The sequence below is a fragment of the Lineus longissimus genome, chromosome 3, assembly GCF_910592395.1.
Source record: "Lineus longissimus chromosome 3, tnLinLong1.2, whole genome shotgun sequence".
Lineage (NCBI taxonomy): Eukaryota > Metazoa > Nemertea > Pilidiophora > Heteronemertea > Lineidae > Lineus > Lineus longissimus.
Genome location: NC_088310.1, coordinates 17695427 through 17718837, shown reverse-complemented (window position 1 = coordinate 17718837; position 23411 = coordinate 17695427). Strand labels below are relative to the sequence as shown.

The 23411-nt window shown below is 42.0% G+C and overlaps 1 protein-coding gene across 1 annotated transcript in view; it reads left to right on the top strand.

The window, feature by feature from the left end:
* The first annotated feature begins 1550 nt into the window (after positions 1 to 1550).
* The window catches only part of LOC135484058 (uncharacterized), a 36755-nt gene continuing 14894 nt past the window's right edge, over positions 1551 to 23411 (top strand). The window contains exon 1 of the mRNA XM_064765146.1: positions 1551 to 3196. Coding sequence (XP_064621216.1) covers positions 2447 to 3196 — 750 coding nt within the window. The 5' untranslated portion in view covers positions 1551 to 2446. The remainder of the gene's footprint in view (positions 3197 to 23411) is intronic.

Here is a 23411-nt window from a genome sequence, read left to right as displayed (position 1 = left end):
GAATGTGTCTAATGTGGCTGACTGAAGCATGTACTGAAGTTGTTGCATAAGCTGCAAATATCCATTGAACAACTAGCGATGTAACGTAAAATTTAGGATTGCTGCAGGCGATCAAGTTGTCCAGCCGCTAAATGGTCAGATGCACGTTCTATGTAAAAGGCGCCTATCTGAATCAAAACGGGTTAACATCATCAATTGATGAGGTACATCATCCAGAAATACGACTTACAAAAAAGCATCGTGTAAACCACACTGATTCTGTCTGATAGCCACATCCACAGGCTGATATAAAGCAACTGTTACGGGTTTTTTTGCGTCGGACTTGGCAGAAGAAATGACGGGGAATAAAGAAACGGTAAATCAGGAAGTCAGGCAGATTGAGTAACAATACTATTAATCACCCTCCGTCATAGACTAACAAAATTGTATTACGTTTTACAGACTCCGCCTCTAGGCTAAGTAATCAATGATGCAGGTTGCATTCATTGAGAAAGGAGTGTGAGGCAATGGTGATAAGATGAAGTTTTTATAAAATTGTGGAATTTTCTGTTCACTTTTGGAATAGTAGGCCAAAATCGCGCCGGAATAACGGGCTGTCGGGACAAAAAGACTGGAGTTCACGATGACTAAGGATTCCGCATGCCCTTTAAATCTTTATTAGTGAAGGACACTTTTTCCAGATGGTGATTTAAGGCTGCTTCATCCACTGCTCTTGATGGATCAGTCTATACGCCTCGTGCGCTTAACTGTTGACGTGTTACATGATTAGCATGCAGACATTTTGATGGAACGTTTGATTTGTTGCAAGCTATGCGTCAATTCCTATGCTAGGCTGATTGCTGTTTGCGTTGGCAGTGGTAAATGTATAGCAACACTGCTCCAGAACATTGTAATGGTGCTTGTGATAACGGCATTAGCAAACTAGTCTTGCAAAAGGTACAATTGAAGGTGTTGAATACGCAGGGGCTTTCGATTTCGATTTCAATTTCTATTTGGCTGTCCAACCATTTGATTATGTAGGAGGAAACCGCCAAGTTACTCTTGGATTACACATAGGGCCTACGTTTAAACTTACGTGTGATGTTTTTATTTTGATAGTACCACCATTGTTTAAGGATGTCTTGCTTGAAACCCAACAGCCATATTGCACATAAACTAATCGATTCCATTTTTAGTGTGGTGCTTTAATAAGATGACTCAGGCTCTTAACAAGTGTGTTAATGAGTTCGGTGACTTTTTAAAGTATTGGAGTGGGTATCGGATGGCAACCCGTACAGGCGTTGTTGACCCACAGTCTAGGGCAACCTAGAGGCTTAGATTTCAATTTTGCCTACGTGGAGTACTCGTCGAGCGCCCTAGTTTAAATGGGGCATCATTCATTATACGGCTTGGCGGACGGAGTATTTAAGTCAACAACAGTTTAGGGCCTATAGGGAATTGTATAATTATACATGGATGTAACGTTACAGTGACATAGATAAAGTTGCGCTCACCTACTGAAGGCTTGTTAGTTTGCCGCCGCGTTGGATTTTTCGTCGCGTGGCTGATGTGAGTGGACCACATTTCTCTATGACTCTCACGTCATTGTTGAACAACATTTTGATTCTTTGGAGGGAAAACTTTCTGGAATAAAACATTGGACAAGCTTTGGTCCGAGGATCCGTGGTCCCAGGAATCGTGTGGGTCATAAGGATAAAACAAACGTCACAGCATAACGCGAGATGAAAGGAAAGCCTCATAAGAACCAAGGATAAAAACGTCATGAAAGTCTTTAAAATGTGCAAATTAGAGACCGTCTTTGAATTTCACTTGGCTGTGCTAATACGCTAATGGGTTTGGAGTGGTACGTTGACGTTGTGGTGTAGGTCCGGTCGTTAGAAAGGGATTGGTGAAAGGCTTCGTCCAAATAGCCGTTCATTCTGGACTGGTCGATCGAGCGGTGAACTGCTAGTCCTAGCGTGTGTAGTTTCGTTATTGATTACAGTGTTCTCGTCTGCTCGTCACGTTTGGAAATACCACAAGCGTCATGTGGCAAACGAGCCAATAACGCCATTGATGGAGTGTTATGTCGTCTGCTTATAAGGATCATGCACACATTCCGGAATACTGTAGAGAAATCAGTAAAGGAGTATATACTTCAGACTGGTGCCAGCATTTTCTTTTGATCCTGACAGCGTGCCTTGACGATATTTTTGGATTAATGATTACCGGTAGCACACAAAAATAGTTTCAGTATCGGAGAAAGCTAGGTGTACAATAGGCGAATTCCGTTCTAAAATTATAGCAGTGATTGCGAGGCTTTTGTGTGCTCGATATTGTTTAGTCACTCATGGCATCGTCAGATAGATGGATAGGTTCACATAGAGCAGCAACATTCTTGTTGTTTTTATGCTAGAATAAGAGATCGTTAATCATATTTCGGATACATCACAATATTAATCTGGCCATGGCTTCTGAACCGAGCGTTCATTACATTCCGATCCAGCACATCTCATCAGGCGAGCCGCTTCACACATGCACAGCCAGTACCATCTCCCTCCTCTCAGATGATACGCTTTTTGACGGCTGCAGTTTGCGCTCGGTGTCGTCGTGTGACTCAAGCACGGCGGGCAGCCTCCAAGATCTCTACCATAGCCGTCTACTGATGGCGGGGAGTACACCAGGATCACGGGGTTCTACCTTAAGCAGGGACGGATCAATGGCTTCCAGGGATAGCCCAAGGTCTTCCCGATCTAATGTGTCAAATTCTAGCTCCAGCAGTACATTCACAAGGATCGTAGTCCAGCGGGGTGACACGCCGACGCGGAATCCTAAACCTTCACCAAGACCCCCCACGCCGCAAAGGGTGGTACGTTCGTTCCTCAGGAGTGAAGAATCCAGCTCAAGTGGACAGGAGAGTGAAACATTGAGTAACTGTAGCACCCCTACCAGTGGATATATATCAGATTTAGGGAGTCTTGGCGCCAGTACACCCACTCCATCAACAACAAACAGTTCATTCGGCTTCCTTACCAGCAGCTCAAAATTTAAAGTGACCAATCTTCCCGAGGAGTTAGCTCAGAGACAACAGCAACATGTGTTGGATGTGTCACAGCAGTTGCAGCAACAGATGGCTGTGCTGAAGTCACCAAGGAGGAAACCTAGCACTACCGCCACAACGCTAGATGGCAAGCTTTTACAACTTAGGAAAGAATTGGTGAGTATCCTTTCTTTCTTACAAGTCAAATATATATCGTATACCACAAGTCATCCCTCCCAGGGCCATCTTTGTATAGCAAATCAGGTATATCTAAACAAAATGCTGTAAAGTGGGTAGCGAAATCTTTTTTATGAGCAAAGGCTTCAAATAAAAGAAACGAGTCATTTAATATATATATTGTTGCTTGGTTGCCTACCTCCTGTAGCTTTATATCAACGTTATACGTCGGTATGTATATAAAACCAGCTACATAGACTAAAAATGCCGTATCATTCCTGTTTTATGTTCTTCTTGACGCGTCTCTAGGTGCAACTTTCCATCCTGTTAGGATCACATGTTGGCTACACAGGTGATAACACTGCTGTAGAACATGCTTAACAATGATGTTTATTACATTTGCGAGCGAAGAAACCCAAAATATTACCTTCAACCTGGTTATGTTTGACGGCGTTCAGAGTTTTTCTGATCTTTTTTGCCTGTAAGTTCATGATATCGATATAGAAACTGCCAGGAAGTTATCAAACATTCATAGTTACCTTAGACATAATTTGAAGGTCAAGTCATACGAACCCGTCAAATACAGCAATATATGCATCAAATGCGAATATTTCGTACATCATTCAAACTACCAATCATGAGATATTACTGCAGAATCTGTCGGATGCAAGCCATTATTTATAAACGGTGCCATCAACACATGGTACATCACACCCAATTACAGACCAAACCCATCTGACCTACAATTCATCATGTTCATTCCTCGTAGTGGTTGGTCTTATGAAAGCTTTCGAGCAATTGCAAATAGCGATACCACTGATGAATTCCATCATTTCATGTAATGCTATTACCCTTCATTGATATTACATGCATCATCTTACCCATCACATCATACAAGCTTCCTCTCATCAGCAGATCTAAACCTATCCTTATTATCTGCAGTTATTATTTTCAAACTGGTGAAGAGATCAATTTATGAATGTAAGTAGACTCTGCACTGGTCGATATGATAGTATTCAATGCCATGATGGGGCTATTAAGTGGTAATTTTGGTAATGACGACGAATGTTGGTGACATTTTTCGACTAGGTCAAAGTTAGGTCAGATTGATGTCTATGCCCGACTAAATGACCGTGCCTTCATTAACCTCAGTGATTCCAGTAACCTCTTGAAGGTCACATTTTCACCATTTTCCACGCACAATGGCTTGAGGACTCACGTTGTTCATATTGGATATATATTAGAAGTTAAAAACTCCCTTGCTTGATAAATTACCCCATTCGTTCTCCACTCGGCTATCGGAGAGCACGTTCTGCGCTTTCCCTGGGTAACCGGCGAGAACAATGTGGACACAATCTGGAACCCTACCATCTGCCTAATCAAGTGGCATGACCATTTTCTGGTCAGTGGACACTAGACACATTAATTCCCTCCTGGGACAGGAGCTCTAGCCGAGTAGCCAATATCTGGGTGACCTACTGCATATTGCTTGATGGATGGCTGAATCAGTCAACAGTAGTGCGAATAGTTAGCTTACCTTCGATTAGTGATGTTCCGACCAAGAGGGTCCTTATCTGCAGGATCCGATCTGATATTCAGGGTATTGTCACAAAAGGATGAGCTCCGGGGATGAACATTGGAGGGAAGATGGAATCATAAAGATAAATTTCTAGATTCGTCATGCAAGTTCATCTGTTAAAGATCTGTTGAGTCAAAACTGTTACGTTTTTTGGCTGTTCCCCATATTTCAGTCAGTTTCCATATACAATAAAGAGACGGCGAGAGGGACAATGACATTTTAGAGAGAGAAAACACAGTAAAACGTGCCAATCTATCTTTCAGCGTTCCCAAACAATGAGAGGAACAGTTAGAAACGGGAACACACTCAAAAATGATGCATCGGCTGACTTTTATAACAGGGGTGGTATTGAACGTTTAAAAACAACCAGACAGTGTCAAAAGAAAAAGAACAATTCTACAATTTGAATAAGCTTTTTGGTAAAAAAAAGCGAATTGCCTCTGTCGACCTCAGTGGCCGAAGACAGAAATCTACCTCTTCTCCTCATTGCGCACGACCGGAACTCTAGTTATTTATTGACGTCGATGTTTGAATACTAAGTCTGCTATGAAGAATGCCTCCTTTTTCAGTTAATTTCTCTTTTGGCCGTCTTGATTCTTTCCCATTCAATGTGTTTGTCATCAATCATGCTGGCAATTAACCGATATCAATCATAAACGATATTTTGATTCCTTTCTGCCTAGATATCAATTAGTTTTAATGGTAATGATTATAGAAGTTCTTCAAAGATAATCCATCTCTCCTTGTAACCACTTTCCTTTGTCGGCTAATGGTTATGGCGTTTCTTTGACAACCAAAATGGTTGCACCAGTGATAGTGTTTACATAACTGATGAGAGCGTATGCATGTGGATCGATGAGAGTGTGCGAGCGAGTGCAGGGAGAGAGATACGATATCAATTAACCATTGAGACAGAGGGACTATCTTCGCGTTCACGTGTGTAGGCTCTTGTATAGTGTCTCAGTGTGTCAAAGCCCCCGGATTCAAGACTTTTATAATCAAACAATATTTGACATGTCTTCGACTTTCAGAAGCCAATTTATTTCTTGTTTGTACATTGTGTGTCTTTAGGCCTATAAATATCCGTCTGAAAACACAATGTTCACATTCTCTGTGTAATTAGAAAGCATTCCAACCACTTCAACATCTCAAATAAATACTGTACCGGGTATCTGCATGGTGTCTAAAAGGTCATGACTTAGTCCTAGACCTCATACAAAGATATTTCATGCCGCGAGGAAAAAGCTGAAGTCAATTTTTACGTGCCTTGGCAGATTTGTAAACATATCACAATATTGACAAATATGGGTAACGCACCATGTGCAGTGTGTGGATAAGTATTCTTTGACTTGCCTTTTGCTTCTTTCCCTGGTGCTACCTTATAATAGAGAGGTTCAGATTTTGATCCGAGACAGGGTTTCCGCCAGGATTTTTTTCATGGGGGGGGGACAAAAACAAAGAAAAAAATTTTCGATTTTTTTTTTTTACAGAAAATGACCCCCCTTAAGCCTTTTTTGCACCTGAAAACGCTTAAATCTGCTTCTTAGTGTCTTGAAATCCCACTTTAGACTTAAAAACATAAGTCCCCCTCGGTATGAAACCCTGAGAAGGTGGGTACATACCCACCTCCCACCTTTTTGAAGCAAAGGTGGGTATTTGTACCCCCACCACCCCCCCGCTGGCAGAAACTGACCCTGGGAGAACGAAAACGAGGTATCGACGACAGATATCGTGTTGTCTGCGATGCAATGAACAAGTGGTATGCCTGAAATACAAACAATCAAGATGGCTTGAAGACATCAACCAGAGAAAACCTATAATCTCGTTTTCAGATGAAAACTGAACCTTTCTATTATTCAAACACAGGAACAAGGACGATCGTAGGGAAAACTCATGACAATGAATTGGCCTTTCGAATCCCTACACTGGCAGCCAGTCCGTGCTTGCAGAACCAGCGTTCCAAGTGAACGTGCATGATAATACTGTACTAGTATCCGACTTACTCTATATTCTTCTGTGACACTATATACCCTGCTTGCAGACATATCGTGCTCAGTAGTAAGAGACAGAAGGAGAATTGTTGTCACCCATTCTTGGATACTACAAAGGATTCATCAATGATTCATCCCTAATGAAACCTTGATACTACACAGTTCAACGGAATGACAGTTTACTATAAATCTTTTACTAAGTAAATCCATACCTGGTTTGTCAACTAATGGTTCCCAAGAAAGACCCTAGTAAACCTAGCAAATGGTTGAAACGTCGCGAAGAATCGCTACATCTCACCGTCTTCTCCACGTGAAGCAGATGGCCAAAACTTTCCTTGCATCTCTCCTGTATTTCTTCCCACCGAGCACATAAAGATAGAAATTAACAGCATGGTTCATCTCAGCAAAGTTTCCCATCGTCCAAAATATCACATTTATTCTGAGAAGCCAATAGATGTCGCTGTAATCATACTCTGACATCACATCCGGTATAGTGACCAACACCTCGTAAATCAGATACGGCGAGCAGAGAATGACAAAGGCCAAAGATACCAACACTAGCATCCTCGTCATGTGGGCATTTTCTGTGTTTTCCTTTTCATCTCTGACAATTTTGCCCCTCTCAGATGCCGCGCGTTTGACATTGGTTAAGATCAAAATATTTGATACAAGAATGGCCGTGAATGGCAAGATACCGTTTGCTGTTGAGTGATAGACAGCCACAATCACCCCAAGCCATGGATATTCCTTGAACTCGGTAATGACAACAGCGAAATCGGTTCCTAAGAACTGTATTTTGAAGCCAAAGAAACTGCTGACATCTAGTACAGCCGGAATTGTAGTCAAAATGACAACTGTTTTCTTGGCCCGTGAAGCTGAGCAAAGGCTCCTGGCCTTCAGCGGAAATAGAACAGCGCATGCACGATCTACCGTCATAGCGGCAAGCGAAAATCTCGAAGCTGTCCCAGATGCGAATATCATGTAAAGAACTGCTCTGAAATGAGATGGCCGGGTAGTTAGCGATTCCACTATGAATTGCTATCTTACCTGATCTACTACTGAGACATCTTGGCATACAGAAAGACACACTTGCTAATGCATGCATTGATGTGGCCACTGCACGTGCATGGGGTCCAGAGCTACATGTAGTTGTACATGCATTAATGTAACGGTGTACGATTAATCTACGGTGTCTCAATGAAGCCCTCACCCTCCCCTCTAAGTGCATTTGAAACAGTTGACAAAAGCACTCTCTTTGGATTCTCCCAACAAAAAAGTACACTTACGTGGCCAATTCTTCAATTTGTTCAAGCTTCACTCCCAAGCCATGGTTTATCAAAAGAATATACACCACAAAGTTAATCAAATATATAGTGTCCAAGACAGCAAGAGCAGTCATGTATAAGCAGGTACTGATGTGTCGATACTCTTTCTTGGTGGTTATACGTAACGAGATTGCATTTCCCAACAAGCCCAGGAAAGCAATGATCAAAGGCGTCCACTTCTTAAGAATAACCAGGACGATCTTAAGCTCCAAGAACTCGTTTGCTGATCTTATTTGTTCAGTTGTGCTGAAAAATGATGTCGATGTGAAATTCTTTCCCTCCATTTCGTCCCACCGCGGCGTTATGTTAGTTGTGACCAGATACAAAACCTCGGCAGAGGAAGAATCAATGTCTGTGAACTGGCAGAGTCTACAACATGGAGGTCTATAACATCATCGCTTTGAGATTGTGGCTAAAACATGAGGTTGTCCCTTGGCGAAGAGGCCTGTCCACGATCTTCAGTTTTCAAAAACCCTCAATCGTCATTGTGGAGATGTTTAAAGAAGACATTCTGTGATGTAAGTTACGTCGATACCCATTTGTCATGAGCGCAAATGATGAAGTCAGAGAGAGAATAGTGGTGAACATGAAAGGACTTGTGCATTATTCGTGTTTCTGGTGGTTTTATGTCACAGACAAACAACCGCTACTCTGGAATTCGACTCCATAATGTGACAGTAATAATCATTACTTTGATTACAGAAAACGTGTACGTAATAGAAAAAGCAACAGTTTGTAAATGCCATAACGGTTTGTAAATGCCAGATCGTCACCTTGGTCAGGGAGCAGTGGCGCAGACTGAGAATTGTATTGGTGAAGTCAAGGAATGGGTGCTGGTAAATAAGCTATCTCTTAATGCCCCAAAGACCGACTTCATCAATATAGTCCCCTCCCGTAAATCTGGCACTGCTCCCGAGATTACAGTCGATGGTGTTACAATCACCAGTTCAGACTCAATCCGAGACCTTGGAGTCTTGTTTGACGATGCAGCCTCATGTGAAGAAACTTTGCCAGGCCGCGAATTTCAGTCTCTATAAGATAGGTAGAATCCGAAAGTATACCTGGAAAAGACTAGTACGGAGCGGTTAGTTCATGCCTTTGTCACATTGGATGGGAACAATGGTATTCTTTATGGATTACCAGCAAAGACAATTGCTCCCCTTCAGCGCATCCAGAACACTGCTGCAAGAATTATCTGCCGCAAACGCAAACGTGACCACATTACCCCCGTCCTCAAGGATCTCCATTGGTTACCCGTTGCATGCAGGATCAAATTCAAAATCCGTTTACATACTTTGTTTTAAATCCTTGAGAGGTATGAGAGGTATGTCTCCAAAGTACCTCCAGTCACTGTTAAGGGTGGGGACTAGTGTGCGCCTTACCAGGTTGTCCTGCTCCGAGCGCCTTGTTCCTCGTAGATCAAAAACCAAATATGGAGATCGGGCTTTTACAACTGCTGCCCCTACACTCTGGAACAAGCTGCCGAGCAACATCAAGGCAGCAAACTCAATTAATCACTTCAAAACCCTTCTTAAATCATGGATGTTTCAAACATATTTCAATTAGTCAGTTTTGAGGAGAACAGCGCTTTGGGCAGGGTAACCTAGAAAGGCGCTATACAAATATATTATTGTATTATTGTATTGTATAATCATCTCGCAAGCGCTCTAGTATTACATGTAGCACCTCACATCTTTCAGAATGTACGAAAATTTCAGTGTGTATTTATAATTGTGTTGCTTTCTGTAATTTCAATTAAAATAATCATAACACCTGAACAGAGATAAGATACATATACATTCGATCCCGCTGCCAAAACGATGAAGGGGGGGGGAACGCACACGCTCAAAGAACAAGCTATCCTAGTGAATGTGCATGATATCCCCTTTAAAACAAAGATATTGCATTGTTTCCAAGAACAACCCTTGTAAATGTAATGAAATCTTGAAACGAAATAACGCGCCATTTCAATGCCTTCTCCACATCAAGCAGGTGGCCAAAACCTTCCATGCATCTCTCCTGTATTTCTTCCCTCCGAGCACATAAAGATAGAAATTGACAGCATGGTTCATCTCACCAAAGTTTCCCAGCGTATAAAATATCACATTCATTCTGAGAAGCCAATAGATGTCGCTGTAATCATACTGTGACATCACTTCCGGTATAGTGGCCAATACCTCGTTAATCAGATATGGCGAGCAGAGAATGACAAAGGCCAAAGATACCAACACTAGCATCCTCGTTATGTGGGTATTTTCTGTGTTTTCCTTTTCTTCTTTGGCCATTTTGCTCCTGTCAGATGCCGCGCGTTTAACATTGGTTAAGATTAAAATATTCGATATACGAATGGCCGTGAATGGCAGGATACCGTTTACTGTTGAGTGATAGATAGCAACAATCACCCCAAGCCATGGATATTCCTTGAACTCGGTTATGATCATAGCGAATTCGGTCCCTAATAACTGTATTTGAAGCCAAAGAAAATGTTGACATCGAGTACAGCCGGAATCATAGTCAAAACGACAACTGTTTTCTTCACTTGGCCCGTGATGCTGAGCAAAGGCTCCTGGCCTTCAGCGGAAATAGAACAGCGCATGCACGATCTACAGTCATAGCGGCAAGCGTTAATCTCGAAGCTGTCCCAGATACGAATACCACGTAAATAACTGGTCTGAAATGAGATGGCAGGGTAGTTAGGGATTCCAGTATGAGTCGTTATCTATCCTAATCTACTACTGATACGTCTTGGCATGCAAATTTTAAAAAATACACTGGCGAATGCATGCATTGATATTGCACTGCACATGAATTTGGTCCTAGCGTGCAACTGTGACTGGCACAGAACTAGTAGTATATGTGGCAATGTAACGGTAAACGATTAATCTATACGGTGTCTCAATGATGCATTACATGTACTATCTTATACTTCAGCCCTTACCTCGACTGAGAGCATTTGGTACATTTGGTGAAATGATCCTCTCTAGGTTTTCCCAACAAAAAATACACTTACTTGGTCAATTCTTCAATTTGTTCAAGATTCATTCCCAAGCCATGTTTTATCAAAAGAATATACACCACAAAGTTAATCAAATATATAGTGTCCAAGACAGCAAGAGCAGTCATGTATAAGCAGGTACTGATGTGTCGATACTCTTTCTTGGTGGTAATACGTAACGAGATTGCATTCCCAACACGCCAAGAAAAGCAATGATCAAAGGCGTCCACTTCTTAAGAATAACCAGGACGATCTTAAGCTCCAAGAACTCGTTTGCTGATCTTATTTCAGTTGTGTTGAAAAACGATTTCGGTGTGAAATTATCTCCCTCCATTTCGTCCCGCAGCGGCGTTATGTTATGCCGACTTACCGGCAGTGAATGTCAATCCCAAAGTCTCCTCCATACAAGGATGGATATACGCAAAACGACGGTAGACTGGCATGCGTTATGTAGTTGTGGCCAGATATAAAACCTTGGACAACATTCAACAGGTGGAGAGTGGTTTGTGAGTCTAAGGAGACCAAACGATATACTTGTGGCCAAAATGCAACATGATTGCTGATGAAGAGAATTCCATTGCGGTCCCTGGGACAGTGATGTATGACAATAGACCGCGAATTGCCCCACTCTCATCTGAATCGATTGGAAAAGTGCTTTGATTTCATTCCTCCACCGGTATCGTTTCCTAGCATATGAGGTATAACAATGGCTTCCTAGTCGTCCAAAGAGGAATCACTGAGAATTACTGTGCACAGACTTATAGATCTATCACTGGTTTCTGATGCTGGCTGAACAATAAGGTTTTACCTTGGCGAAGAATCCTGTTCGTCAGAGGAGGAATCAATGGGTGATATGAATAAAGACTAGCAAATGCTTTTATCTAAATCTCCATGTACATTTACACTCGGCCTTCCTGTACAAAACCGGAGTAAAAGCATTTGCTAGTCTTTATTCATATCACCCAATGTCTGTAAAGTGGCAGACTTGGAGGTCTTTTACATCACACCTTTGAGATGGTGGCTAAAACATGAGGTTATCCCTAGGCGAAGAGGCCTGTCCACTGCCTTCAGTTCTCAGAAACTTCCAGTCCTTGTTGTAAAGTTGTTTAAGACACTTTATGATGTACGTTGCTATGGTACTCATTTGAGGGCAAATGATGCAGTCAGAGAGAGAATAGTGGATGTGTTGTCCATGACAGGACTTGAAGATCAAGGTTCATTCGTGTTTCTGGTAGTTATCTGACGCTGACAAGCACCGTATTTTGATTCTATAATGTGGTATAGTAATAATCATCACTTTGATTACTGAATCTGTTCTCGATAGAAAAAGCGACAGTTTCTTGTAAATGCCATAGTTATCTCGTAAGCGCGAAATACGATCAATGCAACAATTATCTCTACCGCAAACATATATGGACGTCGAGTTAGTCCGAAGTTCGCACGAGAAGCGGAGTTTTGAGGAATTTTGGAGTTTTGAAGAACAAAATTCAACCTCCCGCAGCTAGCGCTGCCTTCGAACTTTCTTTCGAATTAGTAACAAAAAAGCGATCACCTTACCGGACCATTGAGAGGGCCTTCGTGGCCGTGGGAGAGCTCTGGATGAAGAAGAATAAGAATGAAGACAAAGGTTTTGTTTTAACCAAGCGAGTCAGTTTCTCTTTCCCGTAAAGCACGTGGTCAAAACCTTTATTGCATCACTCCTGTACTTCTTCCCCCCAAGGACATACAGGTAGAAGTTGACAGCGTGGTTCATCTCAGAAATTGCTCCCACGGTCCAAAATATCACATTCACTCTGAGGAGCCAATAGATGTCGCTGTAATCGTATTCCGCCATTACTTCCGGTATGGCGACCAATACCTCGTAAATCAGATACGGTGAGCAAAGAATGACGAAGGCAAGAGATACTAACAGGAGCATCCTCGTTATGTGGGCATTTTCTGTGTTTTCCTTTTCTTCCTTGGCCATTTTGCTCCTGTCAGATGCCGCGCGTTTAACATTGGTTAAGATTAAAATATTCGATATAAGAATGGCCGTGAATGGCAGGATACCGTTTACTGTTGAGTGATAGATAGCAACAATCACCCCAAGCCATGGATATTCCTTGAACTCAGTTATGATCATAGCGAATTCGGTCCCTAATAACTGTATTTTGAAGCCAAAGAAAATGTTGACATCGAGTACAGTCGGAATTATTGTGACAATAACAACTGTTTTCTTGGCCCGTGATACTGTACAGAGGCTCTTGGCCTTCAGCGGAAATAGAACAGCGCATGCACGATCTACCGTCATGGCGGCAAGCGTTAATCTCGAAGCTGCCCCAGATGCGAATATCATGTAAAAAACTGCTCTGAAATGAGATGGCCGGGCAGTTATTAATAAAGGGATTCCACTTAGAATCATTATCTTAACTGATATCCTACTGAGATATCTTGACATACAAAAAGACACACTTGCTAATGCATGCATTGATGTGGCCACTGCACGTGCATGGGGTTCAGAGCTACATGTAGTTGTACTTGCATTATGCGGCATTGTAACAGTGTACGATTAATCTACGGTGTCTCAATGGTGCATTACTTATACTTAAGCCCTCCCCCTCCCCTCTGAGAGCATTTGATACAGTTGGCAAAGGCGCTCTCCTTGGATTCTCCGAACAAAAAGAACACTTACGTGGCCAATTCTTCAATTTGTTCAAGCTTCACTCCAAAGCCATGGTTTGTCAAAAGAATATACACCACAAAGTTTATCAAATTGAAAGTGTCCAAGACAGCAAGAGCAGTCATGTATAAGCAGGTACTGATATGTCGATACTCTTTCTTGGTGGTTATACGTAACGAGATTGCATTTCCCAACAAGCCAAGGAAAACAATGATCAAAGGCACCCATTTCTTAAGGATACCCAGGGCGACCTTAAGCTCCAAGAATTCGTGTGTTGATCTAAATTCAGTCGTGTTGATGAAAGATTTCGATGTAATTTTTGGTTCCTCCATTTCGTACAGAGTACAGCGTTATGTTACTTGTGACCAGATGTAAAACCTTGGAAAGCATCGACAAGGTTGAGAGTGGTTTGTGCAAACGAATACTTGCGGCCAAAATGCAACATGATAACTGATGAAGAGAATTCCACTGTGGTCCCTGGGACAGTGATGTATGGCGATAGACCGTGAATTGCCCCACCCTCATCTGAATCCATTGGAAAAGTGCTTCGTTTTGATTCATCCATCGATATAATTTCCTAGCATATGAGGTATAACTTGGCTTCCTGTTCGTCTAAAGAGAAATCACTGAGAATTACTGCGAATAGGCAAAGGTCTATCACTGGTTTGTGATGCTGGCTGAACAATAAGCGAAGAGCCCTGTTCGTCAGAGGAGGAATCACTGTCTGTGAACTGGTTTTGGAGGTCTTTTACATCACTCCTTTGAGATGGTGGCTAAAACATGAGGTAATCCCTTGGTGAAGAGGGCTGTCAACGGTCTTCAGTTCTCAGAAACCCCAAATCGTTGTTCTGGCGTTGTTTATAAGACATTCTATGATGCACGTTGTTCTAGTTCCCATTTCAGAGCAAATGATGCAGTCAGAGAGAGAATAGTGGATGTGTTGTCCATGACAGGACTTGAAGATCTAGGTTCATTCGTGTTTCTGGTAGTTATCTGACGCTGACAAGCACCTACAGCACTGTAATTTGATTCCATAATGTGATTTAGTAATAATCATTACTTTGATGACAGATAATCTGTTCGCAATAGAAAAAGCGACAGTTTCTTGTAAATGCCATAGCTATATCGTACACGCGAAATACAATCAATGCAACAAATATCTCTACCGCAAACATACATCGACGTCGAGTTAGTCCGAAGTTCGCCCGAAGAACTGAGTTTTGATTGAGAAAATTCAAGCTCTCGCCGGTACCGGAACCTTCGAGCTTTCTTTCACATGAGTAACAAAAAAGCGATGAACGTTTCACCGGACCACTGCGAGGGCCTTCATGGCCGTGGGATAGCTCTGGATGAAGAAGAATAAGAATGAAGACAACGGTTTTGTTTTAACCAAGCGAGTCAGTTTCTCTTTCCCGTAAAGCACGTGGTCAAAACCTTTATTGCATCACTCCTGTACTTCTTCCCTCCAAGGACATACAGGTAGAAGTTGACCGCGTGATTCATCTCAGAAATTGCTGTCATGGTCCAAAATATCACATTCACCCTGAGGAGCCAATAGATGTCGCTGTAATCGTATTCCGCCATCACTTCCGGTATTGCGACTAACACCTCATTTATCAAATACGGCGAGCAGAGAATGACGAAGGCAAGAGATACTAACACGAGCATCCTCGTCATGTGGGCATTTTCTGTGTTTTCCTTTATTTCATCTTTGGCCATCTGTCGCCTGTCAGATGCCGCACGTCTCACGCTGGTTAAGATTAAAATATTCGATATAAGAATGACTGTAAATGGCAAGACACCGTTTGCCATCCAGTGGTAGGCAGCCACGATCGCTTCGAGCCAGGGATGATCATTGAACTCAATTTCAACCACGGCGAATTCAGTCCCGAGAAACTGAATTTTGAAGCCAAAGAAAATGTTGACATCGAAAACAACCGGAAATTATTGTTAAAATAACAACTGTTTTCTTGGCCCGTGATACTGTACAGAGGCTCCTGGCCTTCAGCGGAAATAGAACAGCGCATGCGCGATCTACAGTCATGGCGGCAAGCGAAAATCTCGAAGCTGTCGCAGATGCAAATATTATGTAAAGTATGGTTCTGAAATAAGATTTTCGGGCAGTTAAAAACATCTTTTTCTGCAAATGCAAAAAAAGATTGAACTCTGGTTTAAGATATACTATATATCTTGGACTAGCTTTCGACGGCACTTCTGGAACCTGCTAAAGACGCGATCGAAAGCTAGTCCAAATTACTTAATTATAAACCTAAGTCCCCCCTCGGTATGAAACCCTGAGAAGGTGGGTACATACCCACCTCCCACCTTCTTGAAGCAAAGGTGGGTATTTGTACCCCCGCCAACCCCCCGCTGGCAGAAACTGACCCTGGGAGAACGAAAACGAGGTATCGACGACAGATATCGTGTTGTCTGTCGTCAGCGATGCAATGAACCAGTGCGTTGTAAATGTAAGTGGTATGCCTGAAATACAAACAATCAAGATGGCTTGATGACGTCAACCAGAGAAAAACCTATAATCTCATTTTCAGATAATAACTGAACCTTTCTATTATTCAAACACAGGAACAAGGACGATCGTAGGGAAAACTCATGACAATGAATTTCAGTAATAAAATGGATAATATTGATAAATTGGCCTTTCGAATCCCTACACTGGCAGCCAGTCCGTGCTTGCAGAATCAGCGTTCCAAGTGAATGTGCATGATAATACTGTACCAGTATCCGAGTTACTCTATATTCTTCTGTGACACTATATACCCTGCTTGCAGACATATCGTGCTCAGTAGTAAGAGACAGAAGGAGAATTGTTGTCACCCATTCTTGGATACTACAAAGGATTCATCAATGATTCATCCCTAATGAAACCTTGATACTACACAGTTCAACGGAATGACAGTTTACTATAAATCTTTTACTCAGTAAATCCATACCTGGTTTGTCAACTAATGGTTCCCAAGAAAGACCCTAGTAAACCTAGCAAATGGTTGAAACGTCGCGAAGAATCGCTACATCTCAACGTCTTCTCCACGTGAAGCAGATGGCCAAAACTTTCCTTGCATCTCTCCTGTATTTCTTCCCTCCGAGCACATAAAGATAGAAATTAACAGCATGGTTCATCTCGGCAAAGTTTCCCATCGTCCAAAATATCACATTTATTCTGAGAAGCCAATAGATGTCGCTGTAATCATACTCTGACATCACATCCGGTATAGTGACCAACACCTCGTAAATCAGATACGGCGAGCAGAGAATGACAAAGGCCAAAGATACCAACACTAGCATCCTCGTCATGTGGGCATTTTCTGTGTTTTCCTTTTCATCTCTGACAATTTTGCCCCTCTCAGATGCCGCGCGTTTGACATTGGTTAAGATCAAAATATTTGATACAAGAATGGCCGTGAATGGCAAGATACCGTTTGCTGTTGAGTGATAGACAGCCACAATCACCCCAAGCCATGGATATTCCTTGAACTCGGTAATGACAACAGCGAAATCGGTTCCTAAGAACTGTATTTTGAAGCCAAAGAAACTGCTGACATCTAGTACAGCCGGAATTGTAGTCAAAATGACAACTGTTTTCTTGGCCCGTGAAGCTGAGCAAAGGCTTCTGGCTTTCAGCGGAAATAGAACAGCGCATGCACGATCTACCGTCATAGCGGCAAGCGAAAATCTCGAAGCTGTCCCAGATGCGAATATCATGTAAAGAACTGCTCTGAAATGAGATGGCCGGGTAGTTAGCGATTCCACTATGAATTGCTATCTTACCTGATCTACTACTGAGACATCTTGGCATACAGAAAGACACACTTGCTAATGCATGCATTGATGTGGCCACTGCACGTGCATGGGGTCCAGAGCTACATGTAGTTGTACATGCATTAATGTAACGGTGTACGATTAATCTACGGTGTCTCAATGAAGCCCTCCCCCTCCCCTCTAAATGCATTTGAAACAGTTGACAAAAGCACTCTCTTTGGATTCTCCCAACAAAAAAGTACACTTACGTGGCCAATTCTTCAATTTGTTCAAGCTTCACTCCCAAGCCATGGTTTTTCAAAAGAATATACACCACAAAGTTAATCAAATATATAGTGTCCAAGACAGCAAGAGCAGTCATGTATAAGCAGGTACTGATGTGTCGATACTCTTTCTTGGTGGTTATACGTAACGAGATTGCATTTCCCAACAAGCCCAGGAAAGCAATGATCAAAGGCGTCCACTTCTTAAGAATAACCAGGACGATCTTAAGCTCCAAGAATTCGTTTGCTGATCTTATTTGTTCAGTTGTGCTGAAAAATGATGTCGATGTGAAATTCTTTCCCTCCATTTCGTCCCACCGAGGCGCTATGTTAGTTGTGACCAGATACAAAACCTCGGCAGAGGAGGAATCAATGTCTGTGAACTGGCAGAGTCTACAACATGGAGGTCTATAACATCATCGCTTTGAGATGGTGGCTAAAACATGAGGTTACCCCTTGGCGAAGAGGCCTGTCCACGATCTTCAGTTCTCAAAAACCTTCAATCGTCATTGTGGAGACGTTTAAAGAAGACATTCTGTGATGTAAGTTACGTCGATACCCATTTGTCATGAGCGCAAATGATGAAGTCAGAGAGAGAATAGTGGTGAACATGAAAGGACTTGTGCATTATTCGTGTTTCTGGTGGTTTTATGACACAGACAAACAACCGCTACTCTGGAATTCGACTCCATAATGTGACAGTAATAATCATTACTTTGATAACAGAAAACGTGTACGTAATAGAAAGAGCAACAGTTTGTAAATGCCATAATTATCTCGTAAGCGCTCTAGTCTTACATGTAGCACCTCACGTCTTTCAGAATGTACGAAAATTTAAGTGTGTATTCATAATTGCGTTGCTTTCTGTTATTTCAATTAAAATAATCATAACTCCTGAACAGAGATAAAGATACATATACATTCGATCCCGCGGCCAAAACGATGAGGGGGGGGGAGCGCACACGCTCAAAGAACAAGCTATCCTAGTGAATGTGCATGATATACCCTTTAAAACAAAGATATTGCATTGTTCCCAAGAACAACCCTTGTAAATTTAATGAAATCTTGAAATAACGCGCCATCTCAATGTCTTCTCCACATCAAGCAGGTGGCCAAAACCTTCCATGCATCTCTCCTGTATTTCTTCCCTCCGAGCACATAGAGATAGAAATTGACAGCAAGGTTGATCTCACCAAAGTTTCCCAGCGTATAAAATATTACATTCATTCTGAGAAGCCAATAGATGTCGCTGTAATCATACTGTGACATCACTTCCGGTATAGTGGCCAAAACCTCGTTAATCAGATATGGCGAGCAGAGAATGACGAAGGCCAAAGATACCAACACTAGCATCCTCGTTATGTGGGTATTTTCTGTGTTTTCCTTTTCTTCTTTGGCCATTTTGCTTCTGTCAGATGCCGCGCGTTTAACATTGGTTAAGATTAAAATATTTGATATAAGAATGGCCGTGAATGGCAGGATACCGTTTACTGTTGAGTGATAGATAGCCACAATCACCCCAAGCCATGGATATTCCTTGAACTCGGTTATGATCACAGCAAATTCGGGTCCCTAATAAATGTATTTTGAAGCCAAAGAAAATGTTGACATTGAGTACAGTCGGAATTATTGTCACAATAACAACTGTTTTCTTTGCCCGTGATACTGTACAGAGGCTCTTGGCCTTCAGCGGAAATAGAACAGCGCATGCACGATCTACCGTCATGGCGGCAAGCGTTAATCTCGAAGCTGCCCCAGATGCGAATATCATGTAAAAAACTGCCCTGAAATGAGATGGCCGGGCAGTTATTAATAAAGGGATTCCACTTAGAATCATTATCTTAACTGATCTACTACTGAGACATCTTGACATACAAAAAGACACACTTGCTAATGCATGCATTGATATGGCCACTGCACGTGCATGGGGTCCAGAGCTACATGTAGTTGTACATGCATTATGTGGCATTGTAACAGAGTACGATTAATCTACGGTGTCTCAATGATGCATTACTTATACTTAAGCCCTCCCCCTCCCCTCTGAGAGCATTTGATACAGTTGGCAAAAGCGCTCTCTTTGGATTCAAAAAAGTACACTCACGTGGCCAATTCTTCAATTTGTTCAAGTTTCACTCCCAAGCCATGGTTTGTCAAAAGAATATACACCACAAATTGAAAGTGTCCAAGACAGCAAGAGCAGTCATGTATAAGCAGGTACTGATGTGTCGATACTCTTTCTTGGTGGTTATACGTAACGAGATTGCATTTCCCAACAAGCCAAGGAAAGCAATGGTCAAAGGCACCCATTTCTTAAGGATACCCAGGGGAGACAAGACCACTAATGAATATTCATAGGTTGGAGATTAGACGAGTGCATGTTTTTTACTCTCAAGTACATATTTGGAGAGGTATTGAAAAAATATTTGTTGTGGCAAGTACAGATATAAAGAAATTATTTGATGAAAAAATTAATTTCGAATTTTTCTAATTGGGTAATAGGGGGCGTGTTTTGAGTTTTTCTGCCAGTGGAAATATCAAAGTCTGTCTAATTTGTCGATTATCAAAAAAATTCCGTGGTCAATCACCAGTTTATTTTTCACCATTTACTTGCCCGACTGCCGGAATAACATAATCTAAATTTCAGATTCACAACACCACGCATTCTTTGATGCGTCGCGGTCAAACATTGACAATTTAACTGCTAAAAGGCTTAAAAAATCAATTGTGGTCTTTTCTCAGGGCGACCTTAAGCTCCAAGAATTCGTGTGTTGATCTAAATTCAGTCGTGTTGATGAAAGATTTCGATGTAATTTTTGGTTCCTCCATTTCGTACAGAGTACAGCGTTATGTTACTTGTGACCAGATGTAAAACCTTGGAAAGCATCGACAAGGTTGAGAGTGGTTTGTGCAAACGAATACTTGCGGCCAAAATGCAACATGATAACTGATGAAGATAATTCCACTGTGGTTTCTGGGACAGTGATGTATGGCGATAGACCGTGAATTGCCCCACCCTCATCTGAATCGATTGGAAAAGTGCTTCGTTTTGATTCATCCATCGATATCATTTCCTAGCATATGAGGTATAACTTGACTTCCTGTTCGTCTAAAGAGGAATCACTGAGAATTACTGCGAATAGGCAAAGGTCTATCACTGGTTTGTGATGCTTGCTGAACAATAAGCGAAGAGCCCTGTTCGTCAGAGGAGGAATCACTGTCTGTGAACTGGTTTTGGAGGTCTTTTACATCACTCCTTTGAGATGGTGGCTCAAACATGAGGTTATCCCTTGGTTAAGAGGGCTGTCAACGGTCTTCAGTTCTCAGAAACCCCAAATCGTTGTTCTGGCGTTGTTTATAAGACATTCTATGATGCACGTTGTTCTAGTTCCCATTTCAGAGCAAATGATGCATTCAGAGAGAGAATAGTGGATGTGTTGTCCATGACAGGACTTGAAGATCTAGGTTCATTCGTGTTTCTGGTAGTTATCTGACGTTGACAAGCACCTACAGCACTGTAATTTGATTCCATAATGTGATTTAGTAATAATCATTACTTTGATGACAGATAATCTGTTCGCAATAGAAAAAGCGACAGTTTCTTGTAAATGCCATAGCTATATCGTACACGCGAAATACAATCAATGCAACAAATATCTCTACCGCAAACATACATCGACGTCGAGTTAGTCCGAAGTTCGCCCGAAGAACTGAGTTTTGATTGAGAAAATTCAAGCTCTCGCCGGTACCGGAACCTTCGAGCTTTCTTTCACATGAGTAACAAAAAAGCGATGAACGTTTCACCGGACCACTGCGAGGGCCTTCATGGCCGTGGGATAGCTCTGGATGAAGAAGAATAAGAATGAAGACAACGGTTTTGTTTTAACCAAGCGAGTCAGTTTCTCTTTCCCGTAAAGCACGTGGTCAAAACCTTTATTGCATCACTCCTGTACTTCTTCCCTCCAAGGACATACAGGTAGAAGTTGACCGCGTGATTCATCTCAGAAATTGCTGTCATGGTCCAAAATATCACATTCACCCTGAGGAGCCAATAGATGTCGCTGTAATCGTATTCCGCCATCACTTCCGGTATTGCGACTAACACCTCATTTATCAAATACGGCGAGCAGAGAATGACGAAGGCAAGAGATACTAACACGAGCATCCTCGTCATGTGGGCATTTTCTGTGTTTTCCTTTATTTCATCTTTGGCCATCTGTCGCCTGTCAGATGCCGCACGTCTCACGCTGGTTAAGATTAAAATATTCGACATAAGAATGACTGTAAATGGCAAGACACCGTTTGCCATCCAGTGGTAGGCAGCCACGATCGCTTCGAGCCAGGGATGATCATTGAACTCAGTTTCAACCACGGCGAATTCAGTCCCGAGAAACTGAATTTTGAAGCCAAAGAAAATGTTGACATCGAAAACAACCGGAATTATTGTTAAAATAACAACTGTTTTCTTGGCCCGTGATACTGTACAGAGGCTCCTGGCCTTCAGCGGAAATAGAACAGCGCATGCGCGATCTACAGTCATGGCGGCAAGCGAAAATCTCGAAGCTGTCGCAGATGCAAATATTATGTAAAGTATGGTTCTGAAATAAGATTTTCGGGCAGTTAAAAACATCTTTTTCTGCAAATGCAAAAAAAGGTTGAACTCTGGTTTAAGATATACTATATATCTTGGACTAGCTTTCGACGGCACTTCTGGAACCTGCTAAAGACGCGATCGAAAGCTAGTCCAAATTACTTAATTATAAACCTATACTACATGTAATAAGTTGGTTTATTTGAAGAATAGACGCGTTACATAATCTACTTTATTTCTGTTACTATATTGAGAAATTTCATTACGTAACGGAGTCTTCTGTCTCTAATATTATTATAGGGTCTTGAGGTTGACCGACTGGCCATACTGAACTTCCAGCGCTATTGCCTCCGTATTCCCGTTGTCTGGAAGTTGAGCTTTGTCAATACATTGATGGTCAAGATGCGGACTGGCAAATTTGTGATCTCTCCTCAAGGGTCCTTCCACCCGCTTCCCAAGACTTTATTTTGGTATTTCACCATCTTCAAATATACTATAAGAGACTCCGGGAAGCTTGGATTCTTCTAACTAATATTCCCACTTACGTCGCCACTTCTTCGATGTATTCCATCTTATCTCCCAGGCGGTGGTTTATAAAAAGAATATATAACACCAAGGTCATCAAATAGATCGTGTCCAAGACAGCAAGAGCCGTCATATACAGACATGTACTGACACGTCGATACTCTTTCTTGGTGGTTATTAGTAACGAAATCACATTTCCCACCAAACCAAAGAAAGCTATAATCAAAGGAGCCCATTTCTTCATGATGCTGAATGCGATCCTCAGCCCTAACGTATCTGTTGATGCCATTGTGTTGGTGAACCATTTCGATGTGATATTGTCTCCCTCCATTTTTTCGTCAGAGCGCACAGTGGCTGATGTGGTCTCAATAAATATAAGAGCTTGGTGTACGCTGAACATGGTAGCCCAGTGGCCTTAAAAGCGGCTTACAGTGAAAATGAACGTATCTTTGCTGCCAAAGTACACCATAGCCTTGAAGGGCAACCTGATGGCTGACCCAAGTCCACAGTAAG